Here is a 14,725-nt window from a genome sequence, read left to right as displayed (position 1 = left end):
AGAGCTGTCGGGTCTCTCAGGAAGCAGCGCAGAGTCCGACCTCACTTCCTCTTCCGCCCAGCATCCTATTCTGTTTTCTCCTCCTACCTATGCTTTAACCTATCAGGGCCAGCCAAGCAGTTTCTTTTATTGCTCAGCCAATGAAATCAACAGATTGATATGACACTCCCACATCACCTCCTCCTTCTTTCTTTCTTCCTTTTTTCTTTTTCTTTTCTTTCTTTTTTTTTCTTTTTTGAGATAGGGTTTCTCTATGTAATAGCCCTGACTGTCCCGGAATTTGCTCTGTAGACCAACCAGGCTGGCTTCGAACTGAGAGATTCCTATCTCCGCCTCCCGAGTGCTGGGATTAAAGGCATGCACCACTACCTCCTGACTCCTTCTTTCTTTTATTTTGAGTTAAGGATTTAGGCTGATGTGGCTCCCAGTCTGTAGCCCAGGCTGGCTTTGAATTCATGGCAGTCTTTCTGCCTCAGCCTCAGAAGTGTTGAGATTAGAAGTGCATGCCACCAGGCCTGACTTTCTGTTTGCTTATTCTTTATTTCCTTCTTCTTCTGTTTTGTTTGGCTTATTTGTCTGCTTGAAGCAGAGTCTCATGTAGCCTAGTCTGCTCTCAAATTCACTGTATGTCCCAGACTGGTCTTGAACTCGTGATCCTCTTACCTCTGTCACAGCTGTACTTGACTTGTCTCCTAGTCCCTCTTTGCATGTCTGTTTTTCTGTCTTTATGTCTCTCTGCTCTGGCCCTTTCTACATGTCACCATCTCTGTCTCCTTGTCTCTTCCCAACAGGCTGCCCGGCACTCCCATGTAGCCGTGGCCTGGGCTGGCTTCCTGGTGCTGATGGGTGGTGAGCTGGCCAATGGCTTGCTCACCAATGATGTGTGGGCCTTCAGCCCCTTGGGTGGAGGCCACTGGGAGCTTCTGGCTCCACCTGCTTCCAGTCCCTCTGGGCCCCCAGGCCTGGCCGGCCATGCAGCTGCTCTGGTGGATGACATCTGGCTGTATGTGTCCGGTGGCCGCACTCAGCATGACCTGTTTTCTTCTGGCCTCTTCCGTTTCCGCCTGGACCACACCAGCAGGGGCTACTGGGAGCAGGTGATCCCAGCAGGTGGGCGACCCCCTGCTGCCACTGGCCACTCTATGGTATTCCATGCCTCGTCCCGTACCCTGCTGGTTCATGGTGGACACCGGCCTTCCACTGCCCGGTGAGTAACCTGTCCTGTACTCCTGTGCTTCAGGGCCATACCAGCCAAACACCCTGGTGACTTTAATCCTGAGAGGTCTTTGCTCAGTGACAGACTCCTGTGCTCATGCCATCACTTCATCCTCCTCCTCCTTCTCCCTCCTCCTCCTCCTTCTCCCTCCTCCTCCTCCTTCTCCTTTTTTTGGTTTTTCGAGACAGGATTTCTCTGTAACTTTGGAGCCTGTCCTGGAACTCGCTCTGTAGTCCAGGCTGGCCTCAAACTCAGAGATCCTCCTACCTCTGCCTCCCGAGTGCTGGGATTAAAGGGGTACTCCACCACTGCCCAGCTTCGACACTTCTTTCTTTCACCATTCCTTTGTTCACTTATTTACACACTCTCCCTTGTTTACATGCTCTGACCCTTTACTCAGGCTCTGACCGTCACTTTCCACACACTCCCACTTGTCCAGATTATGAAGGTACCAGACCCTGCTCAGACCTGGGTCCTGCTCATAGTGAATATCAGCTTAGGATGGGATAGGGTCATGGTCGTCTCTGTCCTGGGTGAGTGAAGCCAGAGGAGGGAAGGAAGCCCTTCCTCCCCTGAGCCCTGGCCTGTCTCTTCCCTGTAGGTTTTCCGTGCGGGTGAACTCCACTGAGCTCTTCCATGTGGATCGGCGTGTGTGGACCACGCTGAAGGGCCGGGATGGGCTCCAGGGTCCACGGGAGAGAGCCTTCCACACAGCCAGTGTTCTGGGAAACTACATGGTGGTCTATGGTGAGGCGATTTCCCTGATCATGTCTGCCTACCTGTCGTCCTGAGCTGAGACTCAGCCTGAATGTCCCTCCCTCCCCCAAGGTTTGCCTGAGCCCACCCTGAGCTGAGACTCCTCACGGGTGTCCTCCCTCCCCCAAGTCTTCCCTGAGCTGTGCCCTTCCTCCTTTCCCAGGGGGCAATGTGCACACCCATTACCAGGAGGAAAAGTGCTATGAAGATGGCATCTTCTTTTACCACCTTGGTTGCCACCAGTGGGTGTCAGGGGCTGAGCTTGCCCCACCAGGAACCCCTGAGGGTAAGTCATTCCTCTGCCTGAAGGCTTTTGAAGGTCTCTGAATTTTAGCAAGAGCTGCCTCAGTCCTCTGGAGAAAAGCAGGGTCTGGGGGGGGGGGCGGGTAGGGGGAGGTGTGATGGTGTTTGACCAGGAAGCAGATGCAGGGGCACTTAACTTTGATTCTATTTTTTATTTTTAAATGTGTGAATGTGTGTGTATGTGCAGTGTGCACATGTGGAGGCCAGAGGACAACCTCAGGTATTGTCCTCAGGAATAGTCCGCCTGAGTCAGGGTCTCTCCTTGGCCTGGAGCTCCCCAGCTAGGCTAGTCTGGCCAGCCAGTGGGCCCTAGGCTTCCTCCTGGCTCCACGTCCACAGTGCTGGCATTATAGGTGTTCTGTCGTGCCTGGTATTTTTGTGACTGTTCTGGGTGTTGAACTCCAGTCCTAATGCTTCTGAGGCAAGCACTTTACCAGCTGAGCCATCTTTCCAGCTCCAGAACCAAGGGTCTAGTTGGGAGTTTACCATTTTGTAGCTCCCTAAGTTGCTTCCTAAGGGGAGTGACTTCATAGTCGTAGTGGGCAGGAGGTAGAGCCGCAATGGCTGACTTCAAACACTTCAAACAGGCATCTACACAACAGCATGCCTTGATGCCTGCGCCTTATTGTCCTTGAGGAAGAAATGGGGTTCTGATATGATGTGTGAAGCGTGACTCACACAGTGGAGAGGTCAGCAGGTTGTCTCCAGGATTCCTTGTTTTTGTTTGTTTGTTTTTTGGAGACAATTTCTTTGTGTAGTCTGTCCTGTCCTTGAACTCGCTCTGTAGACCAGACTGGTCTTGAACTCACAGAGATCCACCCGCGTGTGCTTCCCAAGTACTGGGACTAAAGGTGTGCACCACCTCGGTTCACTTTTTAAAAGCAGAAAAGGTTCATTTCTTGGTTCATTTTGGTGAAAGCATCAGGCTGGGCTGGATCTGGGTGCTCGGTGATAGATGGCCTTGGCCATTTCTCTCTCTGGTTCTCAGCTGGGATCCCTTCTCTTCCTACTTGTTTTGTCTTTTTATTTGTTTGTGTGTGCTTGTGTGTGTGTGTGTGCTCAAGCCAGAGTACATGTGTGGAGGTCCTGACAGCCTGCAGGAGTTTGTTCTCTCCTTCTACCATGTGGGTCCCAGACATTGAACTCCTGTTACCAGTCTTGGTGGCAGGCTCTGCTTCCCATTCTCAGAGAGCTCTGTAATCCCATCATTCAGGAGGCTGGATTTGAGACTAGCCCGGGGCTACAGATGGAGATCCTGTGTCAAAAAGGGGGAGGGGCTAGAGAGATGACTAAGAGGTTAAGAGAACTGGCTATTCTTCAGAGGACCTCAGTTCAATTCCCAGTACATGACAGCTCAAAACTGTCTGTAATTCTAGTTCCAGGGGACTTGACACCCTCACACAGACAATCATTTGGGCAAAAACCAATGCACATACAATTAAATAAATTTCTAAAAAAAAAAAAAAAAAAAGAGCCCAGTGTAGTGGCACATGCCTTTAATGCCTTTATCCCAGCACTTAGGAGGCAGAGACAGGTGGATCTCTGAGTTCAAGGCCAGTCTGGTCTACAGAGCAAGTTCCAGGACAGCTAGGACTGCTCAGAGAGACCCTGTCTCAGATAGACAGACAGGTAGATAAATAGAAAAATAGAAAGAACTCAGAAACCAAAGCAAAATAAAACAAAAATGCCCAGAGGGAGAAGACTCCTCTTTCCTAGGAATTGCAGGAATTGGGTTCCTCATTTTGAGTTCTGACTGGCAGATTTGAACTAAGGCCCACATCCAGGAGAGGCGGAACAGCTCTGTACAGGTCTCTTGGTTTTCCCCAGAACGTCGGGGAAGTCACCAGAGGGGAGCCTGATGCTGCTGGGTGGCATGGGCAGGCGAGGCCTCAGCTTCTGGGGCTCCCCATCCTGTCCTCCGAGCTCCACAAGGGTAGAGGTTCTTTTCATGGGGAAAGAAACCAGGACTTGGCAAGGTTGGGTTTCCTGCCTAAAAACTCATGTGTGATTTGAGTCCTTGTCTGTCGCAAAGATCATGCTTTATTTGAGATAGTTTGCACAGGGGCATTGGGCTTCTGAGAGAAGGGAGGGTATAAGCCAGTGCTGAGCCAGGCAGGCCAGGAGGGTTTCCTTGCTAGGTAGGAGCTAAAACAGCAATAGTCTATCTAGGCTGTTGGAAGAGCGAGAATCTGGAAGGCAGAAGCTGGGGAAGGTCTTACCTTGTGACTGCATTCTAGGCCGAGCAGCACCTCCTAGTGGCCGTTACTCACATGTGGCAGCTGTGCTTGGCGGCAGTGTCCTGCTGGTGGCTGGGGGATATAGTGGCCGGCCTCGTGGGGACTTGATGGCCTACAAGGTGCCCCCCTTCGTGTTTCAGGCACCTGCTTTGGATGTGAGCGCTGGGGTGACAGGGAGAGGGGGGCTGTGGGAGGATGAGGGGTGAAGTGGAGAGCAGTGGGAAGAACAGGGTGTTCTGTAGTATAGGTTTTCTTTCCCAGGGCTCAGGGAGAATGGGATGGGGTCCTTAAGGCACTGAATGATAGGGATTACCTGGGACAATCACAGGGGTAAAGTTGGCAGACAGCTCCAGGTCTTTGAGAGCAGTGTTGCTTCCTGTGTCCCGTGTCTCTGCAGTACCACTTGGACTATTGTTCCATGTATACAGACCATAGCGTCTGCTCCCGAGACCCAGAATGTAGCTGGTGTCAGGGGGCTTGCCAAGCAGCCCCTCCTCCCGGGACCTCCTCAGGAGCGGTGAGTGACTGCCCCGGGCCCCCTGTCCACTATCACAGAGGCCTGCCTTTAACTCTCCCTGCCTAAATGGTCAGCCTTTTAAGGTCCTCATTTCTGCCTCCTGCCTCACCCATCCAGAGCCTTTACCTCTCCTAAACCCTGAGCCCCTTTGACCTTAGGAACCTGGTCCTAGATACCTGAGCCCTTGTTCTTGGCTTCCTGTTGAGCTGTGGTTCTCAGCCTCCCTGACACTGTGGCCCTTGAATACAGTTCCTCATGCTGTGGTGACCCCAGCTATAAAGTATGTCAGTTGCTTCTTCATAACTGTAGTGTTGCTACTGTTAGGAATACCTGATATGCAGGGATGGTCTAGGTGACCCTTGTAAAAGGGTCATTCAGCTCCCAAAGGGGTTGTGACCACAGGCTGAGAACTGCTGCTGTAGGCCATCCCTGCTCCAGTTTCCCGTTGGCCACGTGGCTGGCCTTCTGCCCAGCCCATGTACCCACAGTTCTCAGCTCTCCTGAGTTCCAGAGGACAGTATGCATTGACTCTACTCTTTCTTACAGTGTCCAGCGGCCAGCTGCCTGGGCCTAGGCCGCCTCCTAAGTGACTGCCAAGCATGTCTAGCCTTCAGTAGCCCCACAGCTCCTCCCCGGGGACCCGGGGCCCTAGGTTGGTGTGTGCACAATGAGAGCTGCCTTCCTAGGCCTGGTGAGTGTCAGTAGTAGTGGGGGAGGGGCTCAGAGTCCCTCACACTGACCCTCCAGCCTCCCACACTTCTGTTCTCTCAGAGCAGGCCCGCTGCCGAGGGGAACAGATCTCAGGCACCGTGGGCTGGTGGGGGCCAGCGCCTGTCTTCGTTACTTCCCTGGAGGCCTGTGTCACCCAGAGCTTCCTGCCTGGCCTGCATCTGCTCACCTTCCAGCAGCCCCCCAACGCCTCTCAGCCTGACAAGGTGGGGGCCAGGGGATGAAGTTGACAGTTATGAACCTAGAGTTGCTTCTTTTCAAATAAATCTTTGGGGGACAGTACTGGGGATGGAACCCAAGGCTTTGTGCATGCTAAATATGCATACCACCACCAAGCCAGACTTAACCCTTCCTGTAACCGTTTCTGTTTCACTGTAACCAAGTGAAGTGCTGTAACTTCACTTGGATTTCAAGCTGTGATCCCAGCACTTGGGAATCTAAGGCAAGAGAGAAGAGTCTTGAATTCTAAGTCAGCCTGTCCTATATAGTGACACTGTGTCTCAAAAACAAAACGAAAATCCAAAGCACTTCATTCCACATTGGTGGAGAAGGCATGGTGACCAGAATGCGAGGCAGTGATGAGGCGAATTCTGCAACTCAGCTCGCTTTCCGGTTTTGTTTCCGCTGGCATCACTCACGTTTTGAGTGTATCTTTCCACCTCCGTTCCCTCACACGCATGCTCCGAGATTTGTCTCCTGGATGGTGAATCCTGTGTCGTTGACAGTCATGAGCCACCACAGCAAACAAGTCGTGGTGATGCTCTTGCCTCTGCCTCCAGACTCAGCCTGCGTTGTCTTAATATATCCAAGTAGGCCTTCCCATAACAGAACTTAGGAAATACTTCCACTCTTTTTCGTTAGTTGGTATTTCTTTTGAGACAGAGTCTTGATATGTTTCCCAGGTTGGCCTTGGTAGCCCAGGCTCACGTGATCCTCTCTTGGCTGCCTTCTGAAGAACTGGCACTGTAAGACACACGTTCCCGTGTGCCCCCTTTTCCCTTCCTGAGGAGCCTAGACAGGCCTTGGACTTTCTGTGTGCCTGAGGCTGATCTGCCTTCCTCCACCTCCTGAGGAAAGGAGTCACAAGCCGCTGCCACAGTGCCAGCTCACTCTTCTTATTTTGGATGGTTATATAATATTCTGTTTACATTTAAATGCTATACTTGTATGGGCTTATTTAATTGTTGCTTTTGGGAGAAGGTCTAGCTGTGTAGTCCTGGCTGGCCTCTGTCCTTCTGCCTAAGTCTCCCAAGTACTGGGTTTATAGGTGTGGTCCTACAAGTCCAGGTCCTGTGAGTTACATAAATAGTCTCGTGATGAGTACTTGGGTTGTTCTGTTCTGCTGTTACAGATTCACACCCTGTGTGCTGTGTCGTTACTAGGAATGCTGGGCCTAGCCTTGGAAGGGCTGGTGAGAGAGCAGGGAACTGAGGACAAAGATGCCAAAGGGTCCAGCCTTCAAGTTTAAAGGACATGTTTTTTGTGTTGTTTTTGTTTGGGATAGGTTCTTACTATGTAGCCCTGGATAGCCTGGAACTCCCTAGGTAGGCCAGGTTGGCTTTGAACTCACAACTAGCTGCCTGCTTCTATCTCCCAAGAGAGGACAGCTTTGTGGAGATGACTGTTTTCTTCTACGTTATATAGGTTCTGGGGACCAAACTCAGGTCTCTGGGCTTGCATGGCATCCAGCTTTACCCCCCAGGCATCCTGCTGGCCCCTTAGTCTTTTGAGTTTTGCTATGACCTGAAGAAGAGGTTGGCTTGGGGGTCCAGGTAGAACCTGTTTATACTGTCTGAATTTGGTCTTGACACTTTTTCTAGAGGGATGATGGGCAAGCTGTCTAAATTCAGTGCCCTGTCTCAGTTTCTCGTTGATGAGGGTGATTTGGCTTGTCTTCTCTGGTACTGGTCTGGCCTGAGGGGTGTGGGTACTTAGTGCTGGTCCAGAGAGGTACTTACATACACACTCCATCTCCAATGGTACAGGTCTCCATTGTCCGAAGTACAACTATCACCTTGACACCCAGCCCGGAGACAGATGTATCCTTGGTCTACCGAGGCTTCATCCACCCTCTGCTGCCAGGAGGGCCAGGAGGCCCTGGGGCTGAGGATGTGGCTGTGTGGGCTCGGGCCCAACGCCTCCATGTCCTGGCCCGGATGGCTAAAGGCCCAGACACTGAGAACATGGTGAGGGATTCTAGAATATCCTGAGGTGATTTTTGGTAAATATGGTCTTGAGTGTGGTTTGAGGCATCTGTGGTGATGTCAGGGTTCTTGGGGACAGTGGGGAGCATTCAGACATGGGGTGTATCCTTAAAGGGAGATGGAGTTTTCATTTGTGAGCAGAATTGGGGAAGATTCTTGGAATGATGGGGAAGGTTTGAGTGACAAATGAGATTCCCCTGAGGAGGAGGAGGTGGGTTGTGGGGAGGATGGCAGCTTCTTGAAGTTGAAGAAGGAAGAGCTGGTGTCCTCAGATGGGAGGATTGGTGGTTTGAAGGAGAGTGGAGAGGTGTGAGGTCCTGTCTGTTGCTCACCCCACTGCAGGAGGAGGTGGGGCGCTGGGTGGCTCAACAAGAGAAGGAGACACGGCGTCTGCAGCGCCCTGGCTCTGCTCGCCTCTTCCCACTACCTGGGCGAGGCCACAAGTATGCCGTGGAGATCCGAGGCCAGCTCAATGGCTCGGCAGGCCCTGGGCACAGCGAGCTCACTCTCCTGTGGGACCGGACTGGAGTGCCAGGGGGCAGCGTGAGTATCTAGGATCCTTCTCTATTCCTAGGCTCTGGCTTCAGATCCTCTGGGCTTTCCAAGTCTTAAGTGACAAAATCTTAACTCACTTGATCATGACCTGAACTCCTGGCTTTAACTTTGGACATCACCTTGAACCTACCAGACTCTTAATATTTGGTCCCAGGCCCTGATATGATTTCTATAGTCTTCTTTTGGAAGATAGTAGGAGGGAAGCCAGGACCTTGTGCATTCTAGCAAGTGTTCTACCTCTGAACCACACCCCAGCCCCTCACTGGGGGATTCTAGGCAAGTGTTCTACCTCTAAACCACACCCCAGCCCCTCACTGGGGGATTCTAGCCAGGGGCTCTACCTCTGAACCACACCCCAGCCCCTCACTGGGGGATTCTAGCCAGGGGCTCTACCTCTGAACCACACCCTAGCCCCTCACTGGGGGATTCTAGGCAGGGGCTCTACCACTGAGCCACACCCCAGCCTCTCACTGAGGGATTCTAGGCAGGGGCTCTATCCTTGTGCCACCCCCCCCAACCTCTCATTTGTGGATTCTAGACAAGTGCTTTACTCCTGAGGTACACCTAATCCCCACTCATTATGTCCTCTCTCCAGATCTGACTCCTCCCTGACCCCTGTCCTCTACTCTTTGACCTCTAGAGTCCTTCAGACCCTGCCCCTTTCCTGTGCCAATTTCCTGAGTTGTCATTGTAGTTCTCATGTGGTCACCACCTCCAGTTGACCCCAAACCTGACTCCTTCCTGTGTGCCCTGCCCCAGGAGATCTCCTTCTTCTTCTTGGAGCCCTACCGCTCTTCGGCCTGCACCTCCTACTCCTCCTGCCTAGGCTGCCTGGCTGATCAGGGCTGTGGCTGGTGCCTCAACAGTGCCACCTGTCACCTGCGCCAGGGAGGGGCCCACTGTGAGGATGACGGGACCGGCGAGTCCCTGCTGGTGCTGGTACCTGCCCTCTGTCCACTCTGTGAGGAGCATCGAGACTGCCATGCTTGCACCCAGGTGTCTGCTGGGATAGGTTCCCTTAGAGGTGGCACAGACAGTAGAGGGGTCTTGGTGAGGGCAGATGGTGGGGAGTAGAGGAGGTGGGACTGGAAGAGATGGGCACCTGGGAGTCGGAGTATGCCCCGTGGCAGAGGTCAGAAAAACCATTGAGCGTTCCTCACCAGGGGGAGGTGGATGTTTGCCCGCTTGACTGTCATCAGCCTGGAGAAAGTGGTCAGGCCTGCTAGCTCCAGCTGGGGACATCCAGCTTCCTCTGCTCTGCTGCCCGTTTCTAGGGACAGTTTGTTCCAGTGATCTGCAGGGAGGCCATGGGTCCCAGACTCTCCTGGTCATTCAGTCCGGTGCAGAGCTGTGTTTCATTGGCTAGAAATTGATCCTTTTTCTTTTGATACTCAGTCTTGCTATTTAGCCTGGGTTGGCCTCCAACTCATGATCCTTTTGCCTCCATCTCCCAAGTGCTGGGTTTACTGGCACGTGGCACCATGTTGGACTGCCAGTTGGGTTTTGTGTTGGCTCCTGGTCTAGTGGCTGAGGTTGCCTTTCTCCCCCCTTAAATCTTCCTGCCTCCCCACTCCTGACAGAAGTGCTGTTATCCAGAGAGGTGAAGTGAAGGCTAGGTAGGCCGACACATGGCTGTGGCTGAAGATGGTTGCAGGTGGACCAGGGGCAGGAGGGAGTGGCCGCTGGATTCTGGGCAGATGATGGCTGAGTTCTGACCTTTCCCCCCTACCCCAGGACCCCTTCTGTGAGTGGCATCAGAGCACCAGCCGCAAAGGGGATGCAGCATGTAGCCGGCGAGGCCGCGGTCGAGGTGCTCTGAAGAATCCAGAGGAATGCCCTCCACTCTGTAGCCAGTGAGTCCAGCTAGGACTGGGAGGGGGCAGGCGTGCATGGGGGTGTGGGCTGCGGTGACCTGGGCCTGCTTTCACCTGCAGACGCCTGACCTGTGAGGACTGTCTGGCCAACTCTAGCCAGTGTGCCTGGTGCCAGTCCACGCACACCTGCTTCCTGTTTGCTGCCTACCTGGCCCGGTACCCACATGGGGGCTGCCGTGGCTGGGACGACAGGTACGCTAAAGGGTTGGGCTGATGAGGTGGAGCTCCTAGCAGGGGAATGTCCTGGGCTCTGACCCCTAGCCCTTGTCACTCTGCAGTGTGCATTCAGAGCCACGGTGCAGGAGCTGCGGTGGCTTCCTGACTTGTCACGAGTGTCTGCAGAGCCACGAATGTGGTTGGTGTGGCAATGAAGACAACCCCACTCTGGGACGGTGAGGGACTTGGCTGGCTGGGTGGGTCTCCTGGCTCTCCCAGCTAAATGTTTTTAATGACTGGTTTCTTTGACCTGTTCCCGTCCTCTGTCCTGTAACTGCCCTCCTGTTTCCTTATTGCCATCTGTGCCTTCTCCTTTGCTTTCCTGTCTCTTCCTGTCTGTCACTGGTCCCTGTTGTCTCGTATTTCTATATTGTACCCCCTCTGATCTCTCTCCCCACAGGTGCCTACAAGGGGACTTCTCTGGACCGCTGGGTGGGGGGAACTGCTCCTTGTGGGTGGGAGAAGGCCTGGGACTGCCTGTGGCTCTCCCTGCCCGCTGGGCTTATGCCCGCTGTCCAGACGTGGATGAATGCCGCCTGGGCCTGGCGAGGTGTCACCCACGGGCGACCTGCCTGAACACGCCTCTCAGCTATGAGTGTCACTGCCAGCGTGGATACCAGGGCGATGGCATCACACACTGTAACCGCACGTGAGTGAGATGTGGGTTGCCATAAAAATGTTGCCTCAGGGCTGGAGCTCAAGATAGAGGGAGGAAGCCGTCATGGTACTGGGCTCTCAGTAGAACTGGTATCCCCAGTTAGCATGGAGTTTTCACCTTGCAGAAGGACCTCAGTGGAATAGCAGGATGCCTGAGGTAATCTTTTACCATAGGAACAGGATGCACCTGGGTTGTGGGCCATAACCTTCAGAATTGCGGTGGAGATGGAAGAGGACCTAGTTAGAAGGGAGTTTTCGTAGTGGTGCTATGTGGTTTTTATGGAGACAGGTATCACCACGTGTGATAGGGTTGTCTTGGAAACAGGTTTACTTGCACAGCACAGGACCATGGGAAGAAGCAGCTGCTAGTGAGAGTGTTGCAGTGGGTGGAGATGGTGGGGTGCTTTGAGGACTCTGCACCCACCAGTTCTCCTCCACCTCCGCCATGATTCTTCAGGTGCCTGGAAGACTGTGGCCACGGTGTGTGTAGCGGTCCCCCAGACTTCACATGCATGTGTGACCTCGGTTGGACCTCTGATCTGCCCCCACCCACACCTGCCCCAGGACCCCCTGCCCCACGTTGCTCTCGAGACTGTGGCTGCAACTTCCACAGCCACTGCCGTAGGCGGGGACCTGGCTCCTGTGATGAGTGCCAGGGTAAGCCACCATGGTCTGAGTCTCATGGTCAGCCTCGCAGGGACACCCCACTCTCCTTTCTAGGACTCCAGCTTCCTCCTTTCCGAGTCTCTCTGAAGGTTGTGTTGTGATCCCTGCCATAGTCCCTGCTCCTGTCCCATCTCTCTGATCTGGCCTCACTCCCCTCTTTAGGGGCTTGCTGTTTCTTCCCTAGCCCAGGCCTTGTTTGACTGTTTGAAGCAGCTTGGGAGGGGGTCTGGGCCCCTTCATGTCCTTGCTCTTGACTTTGTGTCCTACCTCCTGGGACCTCCACAGATTGGACATGGGGGGAGCATTGTGAGCGGTGCCGGCCTGGCAGTTTTGGCAATGCAACGGGCTCTGGTGGCTGCCGACCCTGCCAGTGTAATGGGCATGGAGACCCACGGCGTGGCCACTGTGATAACCTCACTGGTCTCTGCTTCTGCCAGGACCATACTGAGGGGGTCCATTGTCAGATCTGCTCTCCAGGATACTATGGGGACCCCCGGTAAGTCAAGAACCCATGGGGCTGGGCAGAGAGGGGTTAGGGACTCCATGGGGTGAGACAGGAGTGTGGTGACACTGTCTCTCCTCTGTTCTGCAGAGCTGGCGGATCCTGCTTCCGGGAGTGTGGGGGTCGTGCCCTCCTCACCAATGTGTCCTCAGTGGCTCTGGGCTCCCGCCGCTTTGGGGGACTGCCGCCTTCAGGTGGTGGGGCAGCAAGAGCTGGACCTGGCCTCTCCTACTGTGTGTGGGTTGTCTCAGCCACAGAAGTGCTACAGCCCTGTGCTCCTGGGACTCTCTGTCCCCCGCTCACTCTAACCTTCTCTCCAGACAGCAGCACCCCCTGCACTGTGAGCACTGAGGGGACTAGGGTTCAGTTTATAAGTCAGAACCATGTCCCTTTCCCAATCTGGACCCCCTAAATAGATCCTGACCCCATCATTGGTTTGTTTGTTTGATCCTGCATGTCTAAAACTGTTTGTCGGGTCATCTGGCCCTTTGTTCTCGGCTCTTAGATCCTCTCATTTCCCAGTTCTTTTGTTTCCCGAGCTCCTGCCTCTCATTCTTCAGATCCTCCAGCATCTCCTCCCAGACCAGCAGGGTCAGTTCTTACACCTCTGTGCCCTCCCTGGTTCATTAGAAGTGACTTCCACTACTGTGTATTGAGGGAGAGGTTTGGTGCCAGGGTGTCTGGTTTGTTAGCTGTGTCTGCTTTGGACACAGGATGGGAGGGGCAGCCTCCATGCTCCAGACGTAATGGTCGACCCTGTGTGTTCAGATAGTCCATTCCCTAGACTCACATGGCTTTCTCCCATTCTCATGTTCTCTCTCTGGTGTGGACTCTTAACGTGGAGCCCAGACTCATAGTGAACCCGCAGTCTGCCTCACCTCCCGTGTAGCTGAGCCTGGAAGCACATTTACTGCACTCCCCCAGCCTCCACGCAGATCCATAACTCTTGTTTCTGGACCTTTTCAGCTGAGCTACGTCCTGGCCTTTGACGGGTTCCCACGCTTCCTGGACACTGGTGTCGTGCAGTCAGACCGGAGCCTCATCGCTGCCTTCTGTGGCCAGCGGCGGGACAGACCCCTCACGGTGCAGGCTTTGTCTGGTATGGGAGCTTGATGGAGTGGGATCGGTTTGTCTTGGGCATCTCCTCATCCTTCAGTGTCGGCACAGAATCCAGGCCAGGGTCCCTTGGGTGCTAGGCACATTCTCTCCCGCTGGGCCCCATTTCTAGCTCTCACTGGTGGATTCTAGTCAGGTGTTTTCTCTCCAGCTCCATCTCAACCCTCGTTCTGAGCTTTTATATTTTTTTCTTTTTAACCTGGGCTTTGTATCCCATGCTTCTGCACCTATCACTGATTGGGCAGAGGACCTGGGTCCCAGCTCAGGGACTGACGTGGGTTGCAGGTGACAGCACTCCTTTCTCTCCTGGACTGTGCTGGAGAGAAACAGAACTTTGCTGGCCAGGCTGGTTCTGGAGAAAGGGACAAGTAGGGTCTGTCCGTGAGGCACTTCCACTGTTGCTGGTGACCCTTGCACTTCTCAACCAGAGTTGTGTCCCTTGGGGGACATTTGACAATGTCTGGACACATTTTGAATGACAGTGAGGGATACTTCTGTCATCTGGCAGGTAGACACAGATGCCACTGTTCACAAGAGTGTTCACACCAAAGAATTGCCCAACCCTCAGCAGCCACCTGGCTTAGAGGAGGAGAAACTTAGGAGATGGAGACGCGGGAGAGGGAGTACCAAGGAAGACCTGGCCTCCCGTGCTGCTTTCAGCAGCTCAGCTACTGGGACTGGAGAAAAGGGGTGGATTGGAGCCAGTTTGCTGCAGCATGTGTGAAACCCAGGCCATGAGGGACTCTCGCAGAGCTGGCCTGAGTCAGACATGGGTACATGTGCTGCCCTCATGGACTGGGGAGGGGGACAAACTGCCTCTTTCACTGTGCAGTGGGCAGGAATGGACCCTGTCTCACCTTGGGAGCTGGAGCCAGGCAAAACTTCTTTTTTTCTCTTTCTTTCTTTCTTTCTTTCTTTCTTTCTTTCTTTCTTTCTTTCCTTCCTTCCTTCCTTCTTTCTCTTTCTTTCTTTCTTTCTTTCTTTCTTTCTTTCTTTCTTTCTTTCTTTTTCTTTTTCTTTTTCTTTTTTTGAGACAGGGTTCCTCTGTAGCTTTGGAGCCTGTCCTGGAACTAGCTTTTGTAGACCAGGTTGGCCTTGAACTCACTGAGATCCACTTGCCTCTGCCCCCAGAGTGCTGGGATTAAAGGTGTGCACCACCACTGCCTGGCCCAGGCAA

The 14,725-nt window shown here is 53.5% G+C and overlaps 1 protein-coding gene across 3 annotated transcripts in view; it reads left to right on the top strand.

Annotated features, from left to right (window-relative positions):
- Megf8 (multiple EGF like domains 8) overlaps positions 1 to 14,725 on the top strand; it is a 47,707-nt gene that overhangs the window by 10,545 nt on the left and 22,437 nt on the right. The window contains exons 6-23 of one of the 3 annotated variants that reach the window (XM_050127120.1): positions 792 to 1,207; positions 1,818 to 1,963; positions 2,136 to 2,258; positions 4,513 to 4,667; positions 4,910 to 5,029; positions 5,576 to 5,720; positions 5,801 to 5,964; positions 7,744 to 7,944; positions 8,305 to 8,505; positions 9,277 to 9,513; positions 10,252 to 10,370; positions 10,452 to 10,583; positions 10,670 to 10,783; positions 11,008 to 11,256; positions 11,722 to 11,921; positions 12,216 to 12,426; positions 12,523 to 12,772; positions 13,399 to 13,531. In XM_050127120.1, the coding sequence (XP_049983077.1) occupies positions 792 to 1,207; positions 1,818 to 1,963; positions 2,136 to 2,258; positions 4,513 to 4,667; positions 4,910 to 5,029; positions 5,576 to 5,720; positions 5,801 to 5,964; positions 7,744 to 7,944; positions 8,305 to 8,505; positions 9,277 to 9,513; positions 10,252 to 10,370; positions 10,452 to 10,583; positions 10,670 to 10,783; positions 11,008 to 11,256; positions 11,722 to 11,921; positions 12,216 to 12,426; positions 12,523 to 12,772; positions 13,399 to 13,531 (3,316 nt within the window). Of the gene's footprint in view, positions 1 to 791; positions 1,208 to 1,817; positions 1,964 to 2,135; positions 2,259 to 4,512; positions 4,668 to 4,909; positions 5,030 to 5,575; positions 5,721 to 5,776; positions 5,965 to 7,743; positions 7,945 to 8,304; positions 8,506 to 9,276; positions 9,514 to 10,251; positions 10,371 to 10,451; positions 10,584 to 10,669; positions 10,784 to 11,007; positions 11,257 to 11,721; positions 11,922 to 12,215; positions 12,427 to 12,522; positions 12,773 to 13,398; positions 13,532 to 14,725 lie in introns of those variants that run through there. The other 2 variants (XM_050127119.1, XM_050127121.1) reach the window with 2 other exon arrangements.

The sequence above is a fragment of the Alexandromys fortis genome, unplaced genomic scaffold (genome assembly GCF_014885135.2).
Source record: "Alexandromys fortis isolate MF-2015 unplaced genomic scaffold, M_Fortis_MF-2015_v1.1 scaffold_262, whole genome shotgun sequence".
Lineage (NCBI taxonomy): Eukaryota > Metazoa > Chordata > Mammalia > Rodentia > Cricetidae > Alexandromys > Alexandromys fortis.
This window is presented reverse-complemented; position numbering and strand designations above follow the sequence as displayed.